General features: G+C 40.0%; 1 protein-coding gene across 4 annotated transcripts in view; it reads right to left on the reverse strand.

Annotated features, from left to right (window-relative positions):
- Positions 1-24,003, reverse strand: part of pcnx1 (pecanex 1) — a 217,382-nt gene that overhangs the window by 144,957 nt on the left and 48,422 nt on the right. For all 4 annotated transcript variants that reach the window (XM_028822344.2, XM_028822343.2, XM_028822342.2 and 1 more), the window contains exon 3: positions 353-458. In XM_028822344.2, coding sequence (XP_028678177.1) covers positions 353-458 — 106 coding nt within the window. The remainder of the gene's footprint in view (positions 1-352; positions 459-24,003) is intronic.

Below are 24,003 nucleotides of genomic sequence, written 5' to 3' on the forward strand. Positions count from 1 at the left end.
CCTAAGGCCTTCAGTTAACTCACAGTACAAACCACTGTAAAATTTTATTATAATTATTATTTTTATGCTTTATTGGTTAAAATGTTTAGTATAATTATTATTATTTTTTATACTTTAGTGGTTAGGTTAATCAAATTAACTCCAGGCACATTAATGCAATAATAGTGCGAAACATGAGTGCAAAATAAGAAATTCAAGACAGACAATAAAATCAGGAAATTCAAGAAAAGCCCTCCTTAAAATCCAGTGTTCTCATTGCTTTCATTTCTCTGCTGCTAAACCATAGACATTCCATATTTACAGAGAAAAATGACCTGAATAAGTCCTCCAGGCAAAAGCATAGGGTATTTACCTGATTACTGGAGTCCATTCCTACAAAGGAGTTCCTTGAGCTACAATCAACTGGAGGAGTAACTTCACGAATAAAATCAGTCATTTCGATCCCCCCACCAGGATCACTTGAAACAAAAATAAAGGAAAAAAAAAACAGAAAATGATTTAAGATTTTGGCTTTGGTTTTCTCTTCTGATGAGTTGTCAATGAAATTTTAGGGTTCTTTAGGACATTTTTGGAAACACAAAAAAGTAAACAGAATTTCCAGAACAAAAAAAGGTTTTAGTGGAGCTCAATTATATACAGCTGTGAAGTGAATCTTTGTATCAACCACCAATGTTCTAACTTTTATTTTTTCTTACACCCAATTCTACTATCATATGTAAAACACATTACTCAACAGAAACAGGTTCTGAAAGATCAGGATGCTGTTGTAAATGTTCAAACAAATGTGCATGTTATTCAACTGATCAGAAACAGAAATACTGTAGTCATTATCAACTCACAAAGCTGTCAAAGAAACCAACAAGCAGCAGCCATTTCCAATTTTAAATAAACTGAAGAATCAGATGGGCATACTGCCTTCTGATAAAATTGTCTCTGCCCTTGCTGCTAAGCAAGGTGGCTAACAGCTCATCACCCAGTATGCTATACAAGCCTTAGAATATTTGAACACAGAATGCATATCTGCCTGTGTTCCAAGTGTTCACACAGAGTGTTTTTCTTTGTGTGTTTTCATTTGCACTAGTTGTGAGCTTCAAGTGCTTTTCTGTGTGCTTTGTGCTTTCTTATTTTTCACAGTCTAAAGATATATAATCAGGATGAGTCAATGCACCATTCCGGAATGCTCTGGTTTGTTTTCACCCAGTCATGCACATATATCAAATTATGCCGCAGTGTATCCATATTACTAACCGAGAATGGTAAACCGGAAGGCATGGACGCAGGTACACGGCGATGGGACCATGAGACATAGTGCGCAGGCACCTACAGCGCGCATCTCATGTCTGATCCACCGCGAACGAAGGAGTCACGGCCCAAAAACGAAAGAGCTCAACTAACGTGAATGAGAAATAAAGCAACAACACGCCCATAGCTAACAGCTAACGACTAACGACACAGCCACACAAAAAAGAGGATTCTGCGCTGCACCCCAGAGTCAAACGGAAGAGGCTACGGAGGCCCCACAGGTCCACAAAGATAGTACGGAAGGCACGGGAAAGTACTAAAGGCGCAGGCGCCTACAACGCGCTTCTGAACTAAACGTCCACACTACACAGCATGGTCCACACGCTTCTAACACACCGCAAGCATAAACACGAGACAGTACAGAAACCACACAGATCCGGACTCCACAACATATGTGAATCACATTACAGTAATACAATATTAAGCACATTACAGTATGGTCCACGTGCGTCTAAAACACCGCAAGCAAAAACCCGAGATGGTACAAAAGTCCCAAATATCCGGACTCCACAACATATGTGAATCACATTACAGTAATACAATATTAACAGTACAACCACAGAAAACACAGGCTCGACACCAGGTGGGTAATAAGAATAAACGAACGCTCCATATTCAACATACGGCATCCTCACACGTCCAAACTGCACAGCATATGTGAATCACATTACAGTAATGCATTACTAACGGTACAACCACAGAAAACGCTCCGTATTAACAGTAAGTGCAAATATCCATATTACTAACGGTAAACAATGTATAACTAATGGAGACACGGTCACGGCTCCAAAACAATACGGCTCGACTAACGGAGCCACCTGGATAAAATCAATGAACGCAAGCGCCTACAACGCGCGTCTCAAATGCCGCAAGCAAAGTGGGCTCGGCTCCAAAAAGAAAGAGCTCGACTGACGGAGATACAAAAAGAGAGTACAGAACCCTACACGTCCACATTACACAGCATAGTCAAACCCGACATAGTACAGAAGGTGCAGGCGCCTACAACACGCTTCTAAAGCACCGCAAGCAATAACCCGAGATAGTACAGAAGCCCCAAAGATCTGGACTCTACAGCATATGTGAATCACATTACAGTAATACAATAATATATGTACTCACGGAAAACACAAACAGAAGAGGCTTCGGCGTCCCGCCCCACAGTCAAACCAGAGAAAGTACGGAGTCCCCAAACGTCCACAAAACACAGCAATGTCACACCCGAGATACTACGGAGGGTACATGCGCCTATACACCGCAAGCGAAGGAGCCACGGCTCAGAAACGAAAGAGCTCAACTAACGTAAATAAGTGATTTTAAGATTATAATAACTCCATACCAAGGATTAAGGAATACTCATTAAAGGACAACACGCCATCTTTACTACAAATGTTGTGTATAAAGATATCCTATGTACGTCATCTACACCTTTACACTCCAATATATCTCATACATAGATCTGCGCAAACTCAAAGACATTCTATACTTGCATAACATAACACTTACACTGCTATTCTCATTTACATATATTACATAGACCTACAGATATCGTGACAGTGCACATGATACATATATAACAATTACCGAGACAGACAGTAATCTCTTTCAAATGTATTTCGGGTTACCCAAGACCAGGGGTTGGCGAGCGAAGCCCCCTAGTTTATTATCTTCTGAAAATTCTTCACGTGTATAAGGAGGACACCTTTGTTTGAATTTGTTGGGGCAGTCACAACTGTTCTTGAAGTTCAGCATGCATCCGCCTAAAGTAACATGCCAAGTGATTTTAAGTTATTTAAAACAACATGGTTTAGTGATGGAACTGTATGTAGATGGAAAACTTTACAGGTAATGTGTTTGTGTGTGGACTAGTATAACTTCAGTATGTGCAATAAGTGACCGTATCCTTTTAAGAATATTACCCAAAGTGGATATGCAGTTTAACCTGATTGGTAAGTCGATGCAAACAGCTGGTAGGACAGAAAGAAGCAGCGTATTGTGCCAAGTTTGCCTGTTGGAGGCAGTGTGAATGAAGTACTACTTTGTCTCTAGAGAGATGACTACCTACTTTCAGATATATCCAACTAGCACAGCACTGTCTAAAAAGGATGTCTAATACATTATAGCAGTATTTACTCAAAACAGTCAGAATTTTAGAATTACGCCATGATATGGATTTTTGATCATAATGCTCACTCCAACAATAATTTACTGTGTACACCTTTGCCTGTTAGAACCATATCATGGCTTTCTTAGAGTTAGATTTATGTCTCTACACAAAAATAGCCCCCCATTTGCCTGATGACAATAATGTTCAGTGAAATTCTCATGCTCACTCAGTTATCAAGCAAGACATAATCGGTGCGCTAGGGCTAGGTAGAAAAAGCATGCTCTTTCTGGACACAGCGTCATTGTGTATCTGTAAAAAGAAGTAAATATTATTCCGATGCTGAACAACAACAGAAGTTAAATGCCCAAATATTTTGGCTTGTGGCAGACAGCCAGTGTCCATGCCCGGCTGGGACGCCCCTACGACACTGGATCCGGGGGAGCAGCCATGGGATGCACGCTACGTCCCCAGGAACACTTGGTGGCAGCCCACCTGGGTTGCATCGGGGCCGGTAATATGGAACACTGGAGATGATCCTGGTTAGGCTCCGTGGCCACCGCCAGGGGGAGCTGCAAGGCTTAACGAGCCCGTCTGGGCGGGAGCGCAGCCCCACCCGGAAGTGCACCCTGAAGTAGGCCAACGAGCACCTGAAGCACTTCCGGGTGGGCTATAAGAGGAGCCTGCAGCCACTACTCAGGGCACCAGAGTTGGGAGGAGGAGGAGGAGGACGAAGCTGCCCTGGGAGGAGTGGAGGAAAGAAGAGTGCAGTTTGGGGGTGTTCTGGGACTGTGTTGTGCCTGTGGGGTTCACAGGGAAGACGTGCCCCACAGGTGAAGAAAAATAAATCTTTCATTTTACACATGCCTCCCGTGTCCAGTCTGTGTCGGTTCATCGCCAACCAAGCTCCAATATCACAGGCTATATAAACTTCATCAGGTTTGAAATCCAAGCCGATTGCTCACCGGGTGGTGGAAACGTAAAGCCGATGGTCTCTTAGTGATTCAGCTGAATGCGGAAAGCGCCAAAAGCACCGTTATATATATATATATAAAAAAAAAATCCAAAGAAAATAATATCAGCTCTAAACGTAAGTTCTATCTGTTCTCTGCCTGTCAAGGGCACATTTATATGTTGTGTGTCCTGCAGCATGTACAGTTCAGGTTTTCTGGCCGACAGTTTAGACAGCTTCACCTGCCAAGAATGTTTAGTTAATTTAGAGTTGGTCAGGAAAATACGCGAATTGGAGGATCGCGTTAGGAACCTGGTTTGTTTAGACAATTCGGCTACTTCTGATTTGGCTTCAGTCTCTCCAGGTCCCACTGTAGTCAGTACGCGGCCAAAGTCAGCAGCACCAATTCAGCCACAGGGCGAGTGGGTAACAGTAAGACGGGGGTCTAAGAAGCCAAAATTTAGTCCCTCAGCACCCATGTCATCAATTCGGACCCAGAACAGATTCTCAGCACTCCGCAGCGTGCCTGTGGAAACTGAGAATAAGAAAGTGCTCATAACTGGCGATTCCATAGTGCGGAATGTTAGAAATCCAAACTGTTAAACCAGCATTTAATGTTAAATGCCTCGCAGGGGCCAAGATTTCTGACATAGAGGCTGCATTGGATCGTGTCGCCGACTAAGTATCTAACTTATTGCTGCATGTTGGCACTAATGCTATTTATTTACAGCAATCTGAGGTATTAAAGAGGAACTTCATCTCTCTATGCACCAAAGCTAAATGTTGGAATTTAGTTGTATCTGGCCCCTTACCAAGATTAAATAGAGGGGATGTGATTTATAGCAGATTGCGTTCCCTTCACTGCTGGCTAGAAACCTGGTGTGCAAATAAAAGCATAGTGTTTGTGAACAATAGGGATGATTTTTGGGAAAGGCCTGGATTTTTCAAAAGAGATGGTCTTCATCCTAACTGGAGGGGATCTTGTGTATTATCCTAAAATATGGCAGCAAAACTGCCTGGCTGACTGATTAGAGCACCATCCAGGCTGCAGTCATGTGATCTTAAATCACAGGCTGTTTATCTCACCTGTTTCTATCCAGAAGCTGTTACCCATAATCCCTGTTGTGGGGCATCCAGTAAATTTAGTGTTGACGCAAACCTGAAATTACTTGATAGCCAAAAAATAAGGTGTATAATTAGACCAAGAGATAAAACCAGACCCTCCACCAGGGGCATCTGAAATTTACTTCAAATTAAAACAAAAAATATATCACCAGTTCAGAAAGAAGCATGCAGTTTTAAATGCCGCTTATTAAACATTTGCTCTCTTGGCAGTGAAGCTGTTTTGGTAAATGATATTATATCTATACTAATAAAAGGCAAAGCCCTGACTGACTGACTGACTGACTGACTGACTGACTGACTGACTGACTGACTGACTGACTGACTGACTGACTGACTGACTGACTGACTGACTGACTCACTCACTCACTCACTCACTCACTCACTCACTCACTCACTCACTCACTCACTCACTCACTCACTCACTCACTCACTCACTCACTACTAATTCTCCAACTTCCCATGTAGGGGGAAGGCTGAAATTTGGCAGGCTCATTCCTTACAGCTTACTTACAAAAGTTAGGCAGGTTTCATTTCGAAATTCAAAGCGTAACGGTCATAACTGGAACCTCTTTTTTGTCCATATACTGTAATGGACGGGGGCGGAGTCGCGTATCGCGTCATCACGCCTCCCACGTAATCACGTGAAACGCCTTGGGGCCGATCTGGAAGAAGGTAGCACAGCGCCTTGATTTAAACCATTCCATGTCTTGGTGGGTTTAATACTGTGTAAGCATACATATTAACACGTGCAATTAAACGTGTGCATTTACGGGGTGATTTCTCAGGCTTAAAAGCTCGCCTTTTATTAAAAAAGTAAATGCAAACTGTTTTCATTCTGAAGGGCACAAACCACACTGGATTTTGTAATGATAGTTGATTAGTAAGGTCTATTAAGGGATACTTACAGAATGAATAGTAATGCCTGTGAATGCCGATGCAAGTAGGAGAATGGGCGTGAACTAAAGAACGAGTAGTAACATGTACAGTAAATGTCTCTAAAGTCTGTCTATTAAAAAGTTATTATATCTTTCAATCCTGTGTATTGATTAAACTACGAACCTAACAAGATCACTACATGGTGTCAGAAGTGGCGGATTGGAAGAGGAATGTGAAGAAGAGGTTCAGCTTTTGAACGAGTCTCGTGTCTGTGAGTAACCTGAAAACGTGGTCAGAAAGCACTAAGACGTTCCAGCAAAAGAGAAAAAAAAATATGGAAGGATTACAGCCCCCACCAAATCTCCAGTTAAAGGAAAATGTAGCTGAAAATTGGAAAAGATTTAAACAGAGATTCGAGTTGTATCTTGCTGCGATTGAAGCAGATAGGAAAAGTGAAAAAATGAAAGCGTCTATGCTTCTACATGTAATTGGCGAAGAGGCGCTAGAGGTATATAACAATTTTCAGTTTGAAGAAGATGGAGACAATATGAAATTGAACAAAATAGTTGAAAAATTCGAAACGTATTGCAACCCAAAGCGCAATGTGACGTTTGAGCGGCACAAGTTTTTTTACATGTTTCCAGAAAAGCGGAGAAACAATAGACCAGTATGTGACAAAATTGCGTAATAGGAGCTGTTCTAAGAAGAAACCGTCGAGACATCAAAAGACCAATAACCTCTAATCAGAACACTAACACCAGCGAAACAAATATTAACGACAAAACAAGTATAAATCAGGAAAGAACATCTCAACTGCAAACACAATTAGTCAGAAGATCAAAACGTCAAGTAAAACCACCAGAACGACTCATTGAGACATGTTGAGGATTAAAGGAACATTTTCAATTAAGAAATGCTGAATTCCTTTAACAGTTGTGCTTTTTATACATAGTTTGAATGCTGGATGTATGCCTGAAATGTTCTGGATAGTTCAGTTGTTTGAAGTGATGAAGAATTAAACGTGTGCATTTACGGGGTGATTTCTCAGGCTTAAAAGCTCGCTTTTTATTAAAAAGGTAAATGCAAACTGTTTTCATTCTGAAGGGCACAAACCACGTTGGACTTCAGCCATTAAACGCGCAAAAATGTTGGTACACCAGATGAATAAGCGCAACATATTATCAGTTGTATTGTAGGCTTACAATACATATAGAAATGTGTTAATCGTTAACTAATAGTATCGGATGGTGTTTTTCGACTCGCGCCTTGATTTAAACGAGGTGGGTTTGCGTAGCTTATTGTCAATATCTTTACACCTCTTTTTAAGACTTATTGACTGAAACGGGCTTTCACGAAAAAAGTTAGGGCTTTGCTACAGGATACACCCTCCACAAGTTAAGGAAGTAAAAATAAAAGGTATATATTTCTGTTTTATTTAAACCTTTTAAGTTCGTATGCATAGCCCCATTTAGCTGTTTTAGTTTTTTTTTTTCTTTTTTCAGTAATATTTAATCTCCTTAAAGAAAAACAACATATGCATTTTACTTTTTTTGTATCTCTTTAGTAATATTTTAGTGTAAAAGGATAACCAGTATTTAAACCTTTTATGTTACTTTATAAAGTTATTTTACACAATGTTGAAAAATTAATAAGAAAGCTACATATTTTGGCAGCTGCTGCTTTAATTTTCAATGAAATGAAAAAAGCTCTCCAAGAGAAAACCTCAATGAAGAAGAAACAGTTTGCACTATCTAAAAAAGAGAAACCCTCATTTATAAAGGTTTGCTGCAGATGACTTAACTGAAAATAAATGAATAGTTCCTATGTGTATAATACATATTTATCTATTTGACTTATGCCTTTATTCCAGCAACTTGCAACATCTGAGGTACAATTTGTTACATTTCTTTTGTTTTTTGCAGCACAGGCAGGTGAAGTGACTTCCTCAGGGTCACACAGTGGTGTCAGTACCAGGATTTGAACTGACAAGCTCCGGGTTTGCTGAAATATTACTGAAGAAAGAAAAAAAACGAAAACGGGCAAATGGGGCTATGCATACAAATGTCCATCCATCCATTATCCAACCCGCTATATCCTAAATACAGGAGCCAATCCTTGCCAACACAGGGCACAAGGCAGGAAACAAACCCCGGGTAAGGTGCCAGCCCACCGCAGGGCGCACACACCCACACACCACGGACAATTTAGAATCGCCAATGCACCTAACCTGCATGTCTTTGGACTGTGGGAGGAAACCGGAGTACCCGGAGGAAACCCAGACAGACACAGGGAGAACATTCAAACTCCACGCAGGGAAGCAAACCTGGGTCTCCTAACTGGCACCTTTCACTGCGCCACCATGCCGCCCGCATACAAACTTAAAAGGTTTAAATAAAACAGAAATATATACCTTTATTTTTACTTCCTTAACTTGTGGAGGGTGTATCCTGTAGAAAGCCCTAAGTTTTTTCATGAAAGCCCCTTTCAGTCAATAAGCCTTAAAAACAGGTGTAAAGCTAAACTTGCAGCACCGCTATTCAATTACACTTGCCTAACGCCTCTCCTAAGGGGAGATACTGTGGGATCTAGGCATCAGTCAAAGCACCAATCACAGGCCCGATTAGAAAGCGGGAAGCTGTGATTTGTCGTCTCCCTCCCATGTAACAATCACAGCCCGTGTTACAACGCACTATGTATGTATGTATGTATGTATATATGAAGAGGATGGATGGATGGATGTATATGTGTGTTTACGTATGTGTGTATATGTATGTGTATATATATGTTGATATGTGTATATATATATATATATATATATATATATATATATGTATACATATGTGGATGTGTATATGTATATTTATATATATGTATATGTAGATATGTGTATATGTAGATATGTATATATATGTATATGTATATATATGTTTACATAACCTCTTTAACACACTACTTCTCTGCTGCGAAGCGCGGGTATTTTGCTAGTTAAGTACTAAATCTGATCTGTGTCTTCTCACTGAATCCTGGCTTAGTAAATCTAACACTGTTCCCCTAGCTGAAGCGTTACCAGATGAATACTTGTTACTTCATAAGTCTAGAGATTCTGGTCAAGGAGGAGGCCTTGGAATAATTCATTGTAACAAAATGCAAATCACTTCTAAAAATTTAGACGACTTCACATCCTTTGAGGCATTCATTTTATATATTAAAACAGATTCCAACACAATTATAATGGTAGTCTACAGACCACCAGGGCCATATTCATTGTTCATGACTGAATTTAGCAATCTTTTATCTGATTTGGCTATAAATTATGATCACGTAGTACTGATGGGGGATTTTAATGTACACATTGCTGTGGAAACTGACACTTTTAGCAAATGTTTTACTTATTTGTTAAATTCAGCAGGATTTTGTCAGATTGTCAAAGGTCCAACTCATAATCATAACCACATATTAGATTTAATTATAACTTACAAAGTTGAAATTCAAAATTTAAATATTACTCCATTAAATGAAGTTATTTCTGATAACTTAATTACATTTGATTTAGTCCTGTCCTTGCCAACGCACTCACAGATTAAAACTAAGACAGTGCAACATCTAGGTTGTAATTCTGCTTCAAAATTTATAGATACTTTGAGCAAGTCAAGGGTAATTGTGGAAAACCATTTAGATCAGTTAACATCAAATGTAAACGTGGAAAACAATTTAGATCAGCTAATATCATATTATAAACTAAACTTGGAGTAAAGCCACGCACATTTCCATGGTACCTCATACCCTGGCGTATGCAAGTTCTCTGCTTGGTTCTGCAGACTGGCGGCACCCAGCGTCAAAGCAGTGCTACTGTTCCTGTGTGGTTACCCTTTCTTTCTTAGATCCACATTCCTGACGCGACTTTATAAATACACTGAAACTAACTGCATACTGTTTATTAGTGTAATGCATCTGATTGTAATTAACCTCTAACAATATAATGGTCCAGGGAATAGCCATAGTATTCCAAATACCATAACTGCTTTAGCGTTGTTACTCTCACTGCACCTTCTTTTTCTTCTTTCAGCTGCTCCCGTTAAGGGTTGCCACAGCGGATCATCTTTTTCCATATTACTCTCACTGCATCACTCGGAGTATTTATATCACTTTATCTGAGTTTGGAATCACAGCAGCAGCTGATCGGAAAGAGAATTATCGAGATACAGCATCAGCCTCAGCCACGGCAAAATGCTTCACAGCCTTTCCTGTATGGACCTCACGGTTCAGAAACAGTTTCATCCCAAGAACTTTAAACGCACTCAATCAATCCATCAAGTGCTCCTTGTAGAACGGTTTGTACTTACAAATATAATTACCTCACTGTAAACTTGCACAACAGTTATATAATATTGCACAACCTGCATCACTTTATAAAGCGCGTATTTACATACGACGACGATATCATTTTTAAGATGAAATGCAGCAAAATATGTTGATTATATTATACAGATAAAACTTTAACTTCATTTAAATAATCTATATTGTTAATAATCAAACATGTGAGGAGACGGTGCCACAGCGCTGGCTAGTTCACGGATTATTCTATACCTCGTGCTTTATTCTTGCTGGGCTGGCGCGACACTGGTAGGATAGATAGATCGAATAATTAAACACGTACTACGAAGATATTTCAATGTTCCTTAAACGTTTTGAAGAATCGTCGTTCTAAGCTTACAGATGGCTTAACGTCTATTACAGAGCTGATTGTGTGGCGATTGGGCATTTCGAGGAAGAAAAGTAAGGATAAGAATTGGAAGTTAGTATTTTTGAAAGAGACAGTACTACTGCGATAAATTATTTCATTGAAGGTCGCGCAGCAAACATCTTGCATGAGACATGAACAAGCACTGCGCCACCGTGTTCCCATGTTTTTCATTCCTATCATCATGAAAAAGATATCCCATGTACATCTCAGTATTTTAATTATTCAGAGAGCTGTAATATTACAAATGTAATGGATTCTGTGTTCTGTCGGAGAAAGAGAAAGCCCGTTTAAGAAGCAGGTAGTGATTCACACACAGAGCACATACTGTAGAAGATCAAATACAGAACAAAGCAATTAACGTGCTACTTAAGTTACGATGGGATTTGAGAAACTAGTAAATTAAACGATTTTAAGATGAAGTTTATGATGTTCTACTTTAATGGCAAAATAAACTACGTGATTAAAGTGGAAATTTCAAGATTAAAGTTGACATTTCGTGCTTTTATCCCCACTGTGTGCCTATTTTTTTGTCTGTACCCTAATAAGCTTTCATATGACACTCAGACATTGGGCTACGACTCACCTTTTCACGGCGACTTTGATATGTGACTTTTTTTAATTCGGGCACTGTGCGACTTTGTGAACTTGAGCTTTCGAGTTTCTCCGACACTCTATGTCACTCGATCAACTTCCTTTTGTTGATTATACCACTGTTTAAACCAACAAATAGTACGTTTTTCCTTGCCTCCACTTGGTATTCGCTGAAATTCTTCTGTTTTCCCCCATTCTTTTCCCCATTGTCTTTTCACAGAAGGCTGAGCTTAAGGGCTATTTATATTGATTTGCATATTCAAAGAGGCGTAATTCTGGGAGGAGTTGGGGCGGAACAGCAGGTGCATGCACGTGCGTTACTTTTCACGCTGATCGGGATTTATGTAGCGGAAGAACGTGGATGTTTGCTTACGCACAGATTCCTGCATCTGGACTTTGTGCGTATGCACATTAACGCTTTTGTGCTTACGCCATGTTATAGTGTGAGTTCTATGCACAGCGTTATACATGAGGCCCCAGGATTCTGAGAAATTAATTCATGCATTTATTTCTAGTAGGATTGACTACTGCAATGCTGTGTTTACTGGATGTTCAAACTATTCTTTATGTAGCCTCCAGTTAATCCAAAATGCTGCTGCAAGAATTATTACAAGAATAAGTTCTTAAATCCATACACTAGCTCCCGGTTAAGTTCAGCGCAGATTTCAAAATCTTCCTTTTAACATATAAAGCATTAAATGGCCAAGTTCCGGCTTACTTGTCTGAACTTACAATGACTTACAAACCAGAACACACATTAAGATCTCAAGATGCCAGTCTGCTTATGATTCCAAGAATTGATAAAATAACAGTGGGAGGTTGAGCTTTTAGTCACAGGGCCCCTAAACTGTAGAATGGTCTGCCTGCTACTATAAGAGATGCCCGTTCGGTCTCAGCTTTTAAATCCCGGCTGAAGACTCACTACTTCAGTTTAGCATATCCTGACTAGAGCTGCTGATTAACTGTATAGACTGTATCTCTATTGTTAGTCATTAGCACTAAAACATAAGTAACATGATAGTTATAATTTGTTACTAACCCTCACCTATTCTGTTTCTGTTTTCGGTACTCAAATGTGGCACTTGGTGCCACAGCCTTCCTGCCGAGTTGTTTTGCATGCCTAACGTAAAGTCATCCCTTATGGAGGATTGCAGGTATCATGGGGTAGAGGGGTCCTTTCATTGGATTGGCTGGCCCAGCGCTAACTCAGCTGAGGAATGGCTAAATGGGGGAGGCAGCTTGATGGCTGAGGTCTTCAGGACTCCAAACAAATCCAAATCATATTATGGGATAACATCTACTGTTAAATTCTGCTCCATACTTGTAATTTTTTTTTTTTTATACTGTATTGAGGATTTGTTCTGTTCTGTGTATTGTATTGACCCCCTTGTTTTTGACACCCACTGCACGCCCAACCTACCGGAAAAGGAGTCTCTTTTTGAACTGCCTTTCCCAAGGTTTCTTCCATTTTTTCCCTACAAGGGTTTTTTTGGAAGTTTTTCCTTGTCTTCTTAGAGAGTCAAGGCTGTCAAAAGGCAGGGCCTGTTAAAGCCCATTGCGGCACTTCTTGTGTGATTTTGGGATATACAAAAATAAATTGTATTGTATTGTATTGTATTGTATTGTATTGTATTGTATCAAGGCTAAACAGCAGAAACACAGTCTCCCACTAACCTTCCTTTCTAACCGTTCAGCCTTCACCTACTTTTCCTTTGTGACATGTTTAGGCACATTATTTTGACAATACGCGTAGAGGTTCTTTTGAGAATAAAATGTGCAAAGATGAAAGAATGAATGTGAAGTGTCATAATGACATCAAGAAGAGCATCAGTTTTACTTGAACAGGACATTAAACAGTCATTCCAAGCTAAAGGGGGTCCAGGTCTAAGACTGACACAAATCACTTACCATTCTCAAATTTTGCTTCCAAGTTAGCCAATGAGACAAATGTACACTTTCCAAAAGAAAAAAAAGAAAAGTGTGATTGTCAATGGCAAAACATCAAATAACATTTTAAAATTCCTACTCATCAATCTTAGAAACAGTTCTTAGAACTGTTAAACTGACCATTAGATCGCACACTGAATTTTTCAAATTATTGACATTCATGGAACAATTTTTCTTTACCGACAGATTTCAGCTAATGGAGCTGGACATCAATAACAACCTCTAAAGCATAAGAAAAGAGTGGTTTTAGAAAATAAGAATGCCATTGTATTCTTTATTGTGGATTTCTCCTCAGGCAGAAAACTGCTACATTGTGAACAATTCTTTCAACTGGATTTCAACAATAGCCTGGATTAAATGAGAAAGCCTGGCATATATATGGTTTTATTTTGGTGAATCAGAGACTGAGATGGGAAAATAATGTGGCTTATGAAAGGAATACTGTAAGTGAAAAAGTACATGTCTACACTTAACTAAGTGCATACTGTTCAAATTAGTTTTGTATTGCTCACTTTACTCATAATACTTCTGTCACTTTTACATCTTGCAATAATTACTTAACTGAAAAAAGTAACAGGGTTATGTTAACTTAATATACAAGCTTTGTTTCCTGTTGAAGACAGATAATAGAAAAAATGAAGACATGTTTGATATTTCTTGACTTATGTGTACCACTAGTGTTTGCCCTACTCTTTTATGCAATATCCTCGCATGTCCTAACCAGTATTGGCCGGTGTTTCCTTTTTCAGCCACGTTACTATGAAGCCTGTTTCTCACTCTGCCATTTTAAGGTGTTGCTCACCTCCTGTTGGCTTTTTCACTACTGCCAATGGTAGACAGCCCCCATTACCTGCTGTGAAAACATTTATATTGTTGCTAATAGTTGTGGCGCTTTAAAGTGACTCTCAGCATTCCTTCAATGTTTTTTCTTGGTACCTTTGTGTGTCTCAACCTCTCTTGCCCAGCATTTCCTGTCTTGATCTTGTGTGAATGAGGAGCCAGAGGGAAAATAACCAATCAGACCAAAGCTAAACTGATCAATCCTATTGCTTGAGGGACCGGAAACATACACAAACACACACATATAAGAAAGTAGTATTTTATTATACACAAAACAGATATCACTAAGACACAAAAAAGAAATGCAAAGTAATATGAAAGTAAAAATAAAAACAACAGAAAGGGTTTCTCATAGTAATCCTTCTGATCCATAATAAAACCAAGGAGGCCAATATATAAAAAAATTGGCAAATTTACTAAATGAAAATAACAGAAGGAAGGGATGCACACAGTGAAAATACAAGCAAACTAGGAATCCAGCTACCTCTCACGGCTGACCACTTCCTTAACCCTGTCTACCATTTGAAGTGATGTGCATGGAGAATTTGAGTGAAGGAGGATTAGACCAGGGGTTGGAAGAAACAAAAGAGACTGACAAAGGCGTAATAAAACAACAAGCAGGAAATCAGTACCCAAGAATCTGTCTGAACTAAATGTATCCTTGGGAGAACTCTCTTCTTTGTCCTTTCAAAGAGTACAGTTCCACAAGTTCCTATCAGGATACGTTGCCGCCTTTGCCATTTCCTCCATGGCCTAATTCTCTCATTACAAGATCAATTATGTTTGGCACCACATCAGCTGCCTGACCTCTAGTGCCCTGGGGAAGTGCTACCTGTTTTCTCCTAGGTTACAATCCATATAATGTATGAATTCTTGATTTTTCTTTTTAGATAAAGAATTTTTGGTTAATCTCAAAAACTAGATAATTAAAACCCCAACTGTGTGATCAGTTATAATACGGAAAAACAGAAAACCAGTTGAGCAGTGTTTTCATAACTTTTGGGCACTGGCCAGATTAATAACCATAAGCAAAATTGCTATTTCATTACTTCTGCTTTGATTTTCCAAACTGACTCATATTAGGCTGGATTGCAATTACTGATTTCTGAACTGTTTCTATATGTTGAAATGGTACAATGGCATGCAAAAGTTTGGGCCCCCTTGCTTAAAATGTCTGCTAATGTTAATAATTAAGTAAGCCAAGATGCACCAAAAGGCACAAAGTTAAAAGAGACTTTTCTTTTCAGTATTTTATGCAAGATTAGTGTATTGTTTTTCTTTCGTACAATTGTACACTGAAAAAAATCATCAAACCTTGTCCCAATAATCAGCAGCAGTCTAGGATTCTGAAAAATAAAGTAACTGATGCTGACAAAGCAGGAGAAGGCTACAAGAAGATACCAAAGTGTTTTCAGGCAGCTGTCTCCTCAATTTGTAATGTTAATAAGAAAATGGCAGGAATGGTGGAGGACAGGTTGAGGTCTGAAAGCCCAGAGAACTGCTCTTTGGACTGCTAGAAAGGCAAATAGAAATCCCTGTTTGACTGCAAAAGACCAGCAAATTCTGGAAGCAAACATCACACCATCTGTAAAAAAAGGTGAAGTTAAAAAGAGGATGGGGCCTACAACAAGATAATGATCAAAAACACATTTCAAAATCTGCAATGGAATACCTCAAGAGGTGCAAGCTGACAGTTTTGTCATGGCACTCACAGTCCCCCGACCTATAATCATTGAAAATCTATGGAGAGATCTCAAAAGAGCAGTGTGTGCAATAAGGCCTAAGAATCTTGCAGAATTAGAAGCCTTTTGCAAGGACAAATGGGTGAAAATACCCCAAGTAAGAAATGAAAGACTCTTAGCTGGCTACAAAATGCGTTTACAGGCTGTAATACTTGCTAAAAGGGGTCTTACTAAGTATAGACCATGTCAGGTGCCCAAACTTTTCCTTTATGCCCTTTTCATTTGTTTGCTGTTTTGTACATGTGAATGATTGAAATAAAAATGTAATCTTGCTTAAAATATTAAAGAAATGTGTCATCTTAAACTTTATGCCTTGTGGTGAATTGTGAATTTCCCATTGGGATTAATAAAGTATCTATCTATCTATCTATCTATCTATCTGATCAGTTCATCTTCTGCTCACTAAATTATTCGTAGCAACAGACATTTTATATAAGGGGGCTCAAACGTTTGCATGCCACTGTTTAGTATAATTGTTTAACATTCTGTATTTAACTTCAGCTGTGTTAGAGTTTCATGCTAGAGTCCTCATTTTATAGTGTTCGTGTAATCACCATTTAGCAGCTTCCAATGCGAATATTACAAAAGAATTGACTTAATATGTTAAGACCCTTAAGGGCATATCTATATAATTTAGGATGTGACGTCTAGATGCTTACATGATTTAGGATAGTAACACTATAAAGGATGATGCACAATTTCAAGTGGAATTGCATGTTAATATGTGATGCAAAAAGGAGAACACTAGAGCCAGATAACAATTGCTTGCATATTTAATTTAGTAAATACAATATAAAAAAGGTAAAAGAAGCACTTAAAATCTTTATTTAATCTGTAAACTGTGGTGTTCCCTTAAACTTTAAAAGTACTTTAAAAGTAATCTTATTTTTTAATTAATGTTCACATGCATCCTTTGAAGTATAGGGGGACAATCATGAAAGTATTAGATAATTATAAGCATGGGCATTGGTGTTAATTTTTGGTTCAGCAAGCATGCAGAAAGTGGTCACACTTACTGTGACACGTAACTGAATGATCCATATTACTAACCGAAGGTTATGGACGCAGGGCGCATCGAAGCACACGCGCACTGCAACGAGCCTGCCCATAGCTAACGGCACAACCACAGAAAGGTTAGTAATATGGACGAGAAGGTTGTAAACAGGATGTCACGCGCACTGCAACGAGCCCGCCACCTGTAAACTAGACTTGCTCTAATCCACTGTGCCAGTAACGTAGATCACATAACGGTCATTCAGTTTGGCGCCCGCCCCAGAGTCCAGAGTCAAACGCGGTGGCGCCCGCCCCAGAGTCAAACGCAGCGGCTTCCCGGAGTCAGTAGGTGGCACCCAAATAACACAACGTAATGCGCCGTGGCACCCGCCCCAGAGTCAAACGCAGCGGCTTCCCAAAACGCAGCGGCTTCCCAGAGTTGGTACGTGGCGCCCAAACAACACAACCTGTGAGCTACACTTGCTCTAATCCACTGTGCCAGTAATATAGATCACATAACGGTCACAGACTCTAACCCAGCAGCTTCCCAGACTCAGTGGCTGGCACACGAACACCACAACCTGTAAACTGAACTTGCTGTGCTCCACTCTGCCAGCAGTCGGTGTCAGCAAAGGTAACGGAATCACGTCTCCACAAAACGAGACCGCTTTACTACAGATATGCTTATGTAATTAAATGACATTTCCCCAGACTCACCCACCCTCCATGATATGTCATCCATCCAAATATCGGACGGAACAGAAACTGATTGCCATTCTTGGATTTCCGATTCGCTAGCGAATCGCAGGCTTACTTGTAATAACTAGAAACAAGTGTGGAAATGAAAAAGAACTGCCAAAGATCCAAAGCATACCATCTCATCTGTTAAACATGATGGAGGGGTGTTATGGCTTGGGCATGTATATTTCCCACAGGTACTGGCACATTTATCTTCATTGATGATAGAACAGCTGATAGCTGTGGCACAATGGAATCTGAGGTGTACAGAAACATCTGATCTGCTCCAGTTCCAGTAGATGCCTCCAAATTCATCGGACAGCACTTCATCCTACAACAATGTAGGAACCAAACATAATGTTTGGACTAATGTAATGATTCAAACGTAATGCTAAGGCCACATGGGAGTTTTTCAAAGCTAAAAAATTGAAAATTCTTGAATGGCCAAGCCAGTCCCCCAATATAAATCAAATTAATTATGCCTTCCATGTGCTGAAGAGAAAAAAAAAAAGAACAATCCCCCAAAACAAGCGGGAGTTGAAGATGGCTGCATTAGAGGCTTGGCAGAGCATCACCAGGGAAGATTATCCTCAGCACTTGGTGATGTCTATGAATTGCAGACTTCAAGCAATCATTGCATGCAAGGGTTATGCGATGACGTCCTAAATGTGACTGTTTTAATGTACCTGTGTTTTGTGGTCTAAGTTTCTAGATAAGGCACTAGTTTATTTTTCTGGTTATTTTTATTTTTTATTTTCAGGTCAGGTTATTATCAGGTTATTTTTATATTGGTGAACAATAGCGGAAATGCCTAAACCGATAGCCTTGATTCACACAACATGTCCTGCGAAACTTGCCTATCCAACATTCACTCAACACAGATGAGCTCAAGTATAAAGCAAAAATATCTCAACACCGGCCAAGGCTAGCTACCTCAACCTAAATACCTTACCAGGGGTTAGAAGCCATTCCTCTCACACGGAGTTTCTGCCGGGATTCATTTACGTGTTGATCAGTCTTCAGATTGTTTCCTCTGCAGGGGCTACACTTCAGAATACCCTAGCAAAAACCAAGAATGGCTACGCCTGTTGGGCTTTTGTATCCCGATGGCTACCTTTGAAAGGGCTACAAGATCTTAACAGAAGCCAAGGGCTAATCACTACCCCTAACAGTATTTAACCTAAATGGGCATAGTTTGTTTCATTAACAATTATTGTTTATTGCTAAATGTCACTAAACAAACAAGACAATTCAGCAAAACAATATTCAAAACTATTTCAATCATTAATTATGTTTATTTGAAGGATAAACTAAGTGTAAACGTTAGATATGAAAACATACAACCTGAACGATGATTCAAATCAGGGTCACACACCAAGCTGTGTTTCAGGTGGCTATATAGCTTTGGGTATTGCAGTCTTTGCTTTGTTACACCAGGCATGATGCTTGGGAAGAAAGGGATAGTCTACAGGTGGCAAAGTCTGACCGAGATATCTTCTGTTTGTTTGTTGTTTTTCTCTCTCCCCTCCTAGTCTTGGCAGTTATGAAGTCTCTCTGCCAGTGCCTTTAAAAACCCTTAGAATTTATTGTGTCTTGCTGACTGTCCCTGCCTTAAACAAGATATTGCATCAGTCAAAGTCTGGGACAATCAATAGGTTCCCATGGTATCGTCGATTAAGTTACTTTTGGCAGGACACGAAACAAGTTCATCTTAAAGTCCCAAGCCTCCATTTCACATATTCTTAAAAGCATACACACATTTGTCACTTTTAAGTTTAAATATATAAAGTCTAATAAACAATGACACTTTAACAATCTATATATATAATTCACTAAGCCGCCGACAAGTAGCCACCCATGGAAAGCACGCAAGACAGCCACGCCCACCGTATATAATTCACTAAGCCGCAGACAAGTAGCCACCTATGGAAAGCACGCAAGACAGCCACGCCCACCAACTCTAAGACCATTGGATACGACGACAACTCGCAGAGCCACGCCCACCAACTCGGACGAGACGCCTTGGAAAACACGCCGTCATTTATGTTCGTTTGAGCTACAGTCCACATGCACCTCTGAGTCACGTTGACTTTTCGGTTACGACGCACGACCGCATGCACCATCGCAAACTGTTTTACGCGCTACATACAGCAATTCGCATCCGCGACAAACATGCGTCTTCTTAGATGGTCCTGCAGGAGCACGGAAAACATTTCCCCACCCACCAACACTCCTTATTCCCCGGCCCGCGTCCACCGCATCCGCGACAAACATGCGTCTTCTTAGATGGTCCTGTAGGAACACGGAAAACGTTTCCCCACCCACCAACACTCCTTATTCCCCGGCCCGCGTCCACCCTCGCTCTCTAGGCATTCACACTGCCTGTTCATGTGCCCGGACGCTACAACTCACCGACCACCCTGTAAGTCGCTTTCGTCTGTGCTAGGAGTCCATATGCACCTCTGAGCCACATTGACTTTTCATTATTCTTTTCAGTTACGACACCCGACCGCGTCCACCATTGAAAACCATGGGAAAGAAACAACGAAGCCCCGCCCAGAAACTCTACCCCTCCTCCCACGTGATAGGGAACACACCTCAGAGCACTGCCCGCCAACTAGAACAGCTCATCAAACACATACTCACTCGCTTTGGTCTGTGCTGCAGTCCAAATCCAGCTGTGAGCCACGTTGACTGTTCATTTGCCCTCCATGGCTACCGCTTCAAATGTTTTTCATGGAAACACTTCTTTCAATGTTATACAGATTCCTCCATCAGGTAACTGCACGCGCGCTACACTGAATGGATCAATGTGCGTCTACCCGGCGCAGAGAGGCGTGGGTGAACCGTTGAACCCCATTCGTGCTGGAAACCGGGGCTTGCATTTGTTCCCCACGAACAAGGAATTCCCAGTAAGTGCGGGTCATACGCTCGCACGGATTATGTCCCCGAGATGAATGCGCGCCACCGCGCTGAGTGAAAACCCAATGTATATTGAGTCTAGAAAATATGATCAGCAAGTCTTTGATAGGCTGCAACAAAATGATGAAAGTACGGGTGCATTTTTTTCACACAAGCTGTGTGTGTGTGTGTGTGTGTGTGTGTGTGTGTGTGTGTGTGTGTGTGTGTGTGTGGGATTTAGTTAATTAGTTACTCGAAGGATTTCAAGATTTAATATGCACAAGCGGTAACACTGCAAAAGCAGCCCAAACCAGAAAAGACAGCTGGCAAAAAGTGGCCAACAAATTAAACGCGTGTGCATTGTACTTACTGAAGGCAGCGTTACGGATTTTGCAAATGTTCATTTTTTTCCCTCTGCTTAAAAAACATTAAAAAAGCGGCGTGATTATGCGGCATATACTAGGCCGTGGGTTGGTATGCAGCGTGTAAAACAGTTTGTTTGTCGCGGATAATTTGCCTTTTATTTTTACACAAAGACAATTTCCTGTTAGATTTGGCCTTTGCAATGACAATTAATATGGCACAGGGCCAAACTTGCAAAAAGATATGCATGTATCTGCCAAAACCAGTTTTCAGTCACAGACAGTTGTATGTTGCTCTCTCCAGAGTTCCATCTTTTCATCCACTTACTGTTGTATCCTCAAAACCAACACTTTTAGACAACTGTGTCTTTCCGGAACTGTTCAGCCATCAATAAACGATTATGCGGCGTATGCCTGCAGGAACACATGCGCGCGAGCGAGCGACACACACACACACACACACACACACACACACACACACATACATACATACATACATGCGCGTGCAAGAGAGAGAGAGCGTGCTGGACGCATAAGAATAATAATACTTCATTACATTGATATACCGGTGTTTTCAGTATTCAAAAGCACTATCCACACAGGGAGGAACCGGGAAGCAAACCCAAAATCTTCCACTACAAAGCAGTTAAAGAATGCACCGGGCTCGATTTTGTTTTCACTTCTGTTTACAGCGATCGGGTCGTAGATAGCATTATTGCAATGTTACTTTTCTTGGTGCCTTATTACATTACGGATGTTTCACATGTTCATTTTTTTCCCTGTGCTTAAAAGACATTAAAAAAGTGTTTCTCAACTGTGACTCCGGAACAACTCAGTACGCAAGCTATATTAAGCATCAACAACGAAGACTCGCTACACCTTAATTAACAAGTGCTGAAACTTATCCCTACCGATGAAGTACCTTTCACCAGCGTGGCCTCTATCGTCACAGACGATCTCGCTTTCAGTCACGGACAATTGTATGTTGCTCTCTCCAGAGGTCCATCTTTTCATTCACTCACAGTGCTATCCACAAACCCACCCCCATTTGGACAACTGTGTCGCTCAGGAAGTGTTCACCCATCAATACATAATTATGCGGCGTATGCTACGCCGCGGGTTGGCTGGTTTATACTTATTTTCCTAGAATTCCTTTCTATGCTTATTTTGCATACATCCCAGAATTTTAGCCAGTCTCAGAAAACTACCTCATGAATATTAATGATATAATGAGGTTATGTGTACCAGCTTGGTAGTTCAGTTACAGAGCATTTTGATTACAAAATATCAGTTTAGCAACTGTTATAAACTGTGTGTCCACGACTGTGTAAGTGCCATTATGAAAACAGTTCTAAAATAAAAACACACTAACACAAAACACATAAATTAAATATTACGAGTCGTATGTAGCAAACTTGTAAAAGCGTAATTTTCAAAACAGCATTACAACCTGCCATTGTTATGTTCCAAAAATCACGGTGACCTGAAATGGGGGGACAATGTAGAAAAAGTGTTGTAATTTCTGTGTTTTGTGACCAACAAGTTTGCAGACTTTAATTTAAGGCTATCTGCCATGTGCACTTTAATCAAATCTGAATTGTATGATTTGTAATTTTAAATTGAGGAGCAGAGGGGTAAATCTGCTCTGAAACTGCTCAAAAAGAACTCAAACAAGATAGTGTTTATGTTGAAGTACTATGCCAAGGTGAGCTTTAAGTGCACAACTATAGACTGAGGGGCTCTTCTTCCTGCTGGTCATAAAGCAGGACTGCTTTATTAATTTGCAGTAAAAAAAGAGCAAATAAATATATACTGGTAATTTTTCACTGCCCGGGTAGCAGAAAAACATGAGGATAATGGGCAAGTTACAAAGATCAAGTGGCACTCTGATCCAAACTTAAAATCCTCAAGGAATGCCCTTGTAAACTGAAATGAGCAGGCCAGCAATTTGATAGTGAACAGCTTTGTGAAAATGAGGGGATACACCACCCAGAGTTTTCAATTATTAACATCAAAATGTATTGTGATATATTTTTAGAATATAATAAATTAAACTACAGAACTGTTATTTACATATACTGCAGGCCCCAAAACTGGAGCACAGACCTGTTAGGCATCTTGTTCAGGATAACACAATGGACACTGTAAAAGCATCCTAAATTACTGATCAGACTGCCTTCCACTGGATGCTGTTTTTGCATGTGCTAGAAATGAAACCATGCACCTTTCATGAACTGCATGTCTTATGGATTTTTACTTCATTTTTCTTAAGTTACCTGTTCAGCTTGTTTTTGTGGTATTGAAATACGTATATTTTTGCTTCACTTTCATTTTTTGACTTGTGTTTTTATTAGTCACTTAATTTTGAATTAACAGCAATGCCATTTTGTTTTCTTGTGAACATTACTATTTTGTGCTTCTGTTGCCGTGAGGCAGTTGCTGGCTCCAGAAATCATGTATGCCATGTTGGATAATTGGTGTGACACTATTTACGCCATTCATGGTGGATAAAATAAAAGCACTTTCAACGGCCCTTTGCTTTTTCAGATTTTGGCATTTAGACTATTTTGCTAGAATTCCTTGACTTCAACTATTTGATTGGGCTCTGTGGCAAGTTAGTTTGTCTTTCTGGTTTTGACCCCTGATATTTCTTTGGTCCAAAATTTTCATCTCCTGATCAATAGCATGGGACTACACCTTTAATAATCCACAAGCCAAGTTCATGGTCAGTGAACACCATGGTTTTTTTTTTAAACTGATTACTAATAACATAGGGTTAAGGAAATATG

The sequence above is a fragment of the Erpetoichthys calabaricus genome, chromosome 16 (genome assembly GCF_900747795.2).
Source record: "Erpetoichthys calabaricus chromosome 16, fErpCal1.3, whole genome shotgun sequence".
Lineage (NCBI taxonomy): Eukaryota > Metazoa > Chordata > Cladistia > Polypteriformes > Polypteridae > Erpetoichthys > Erpetoichthys calabaricus.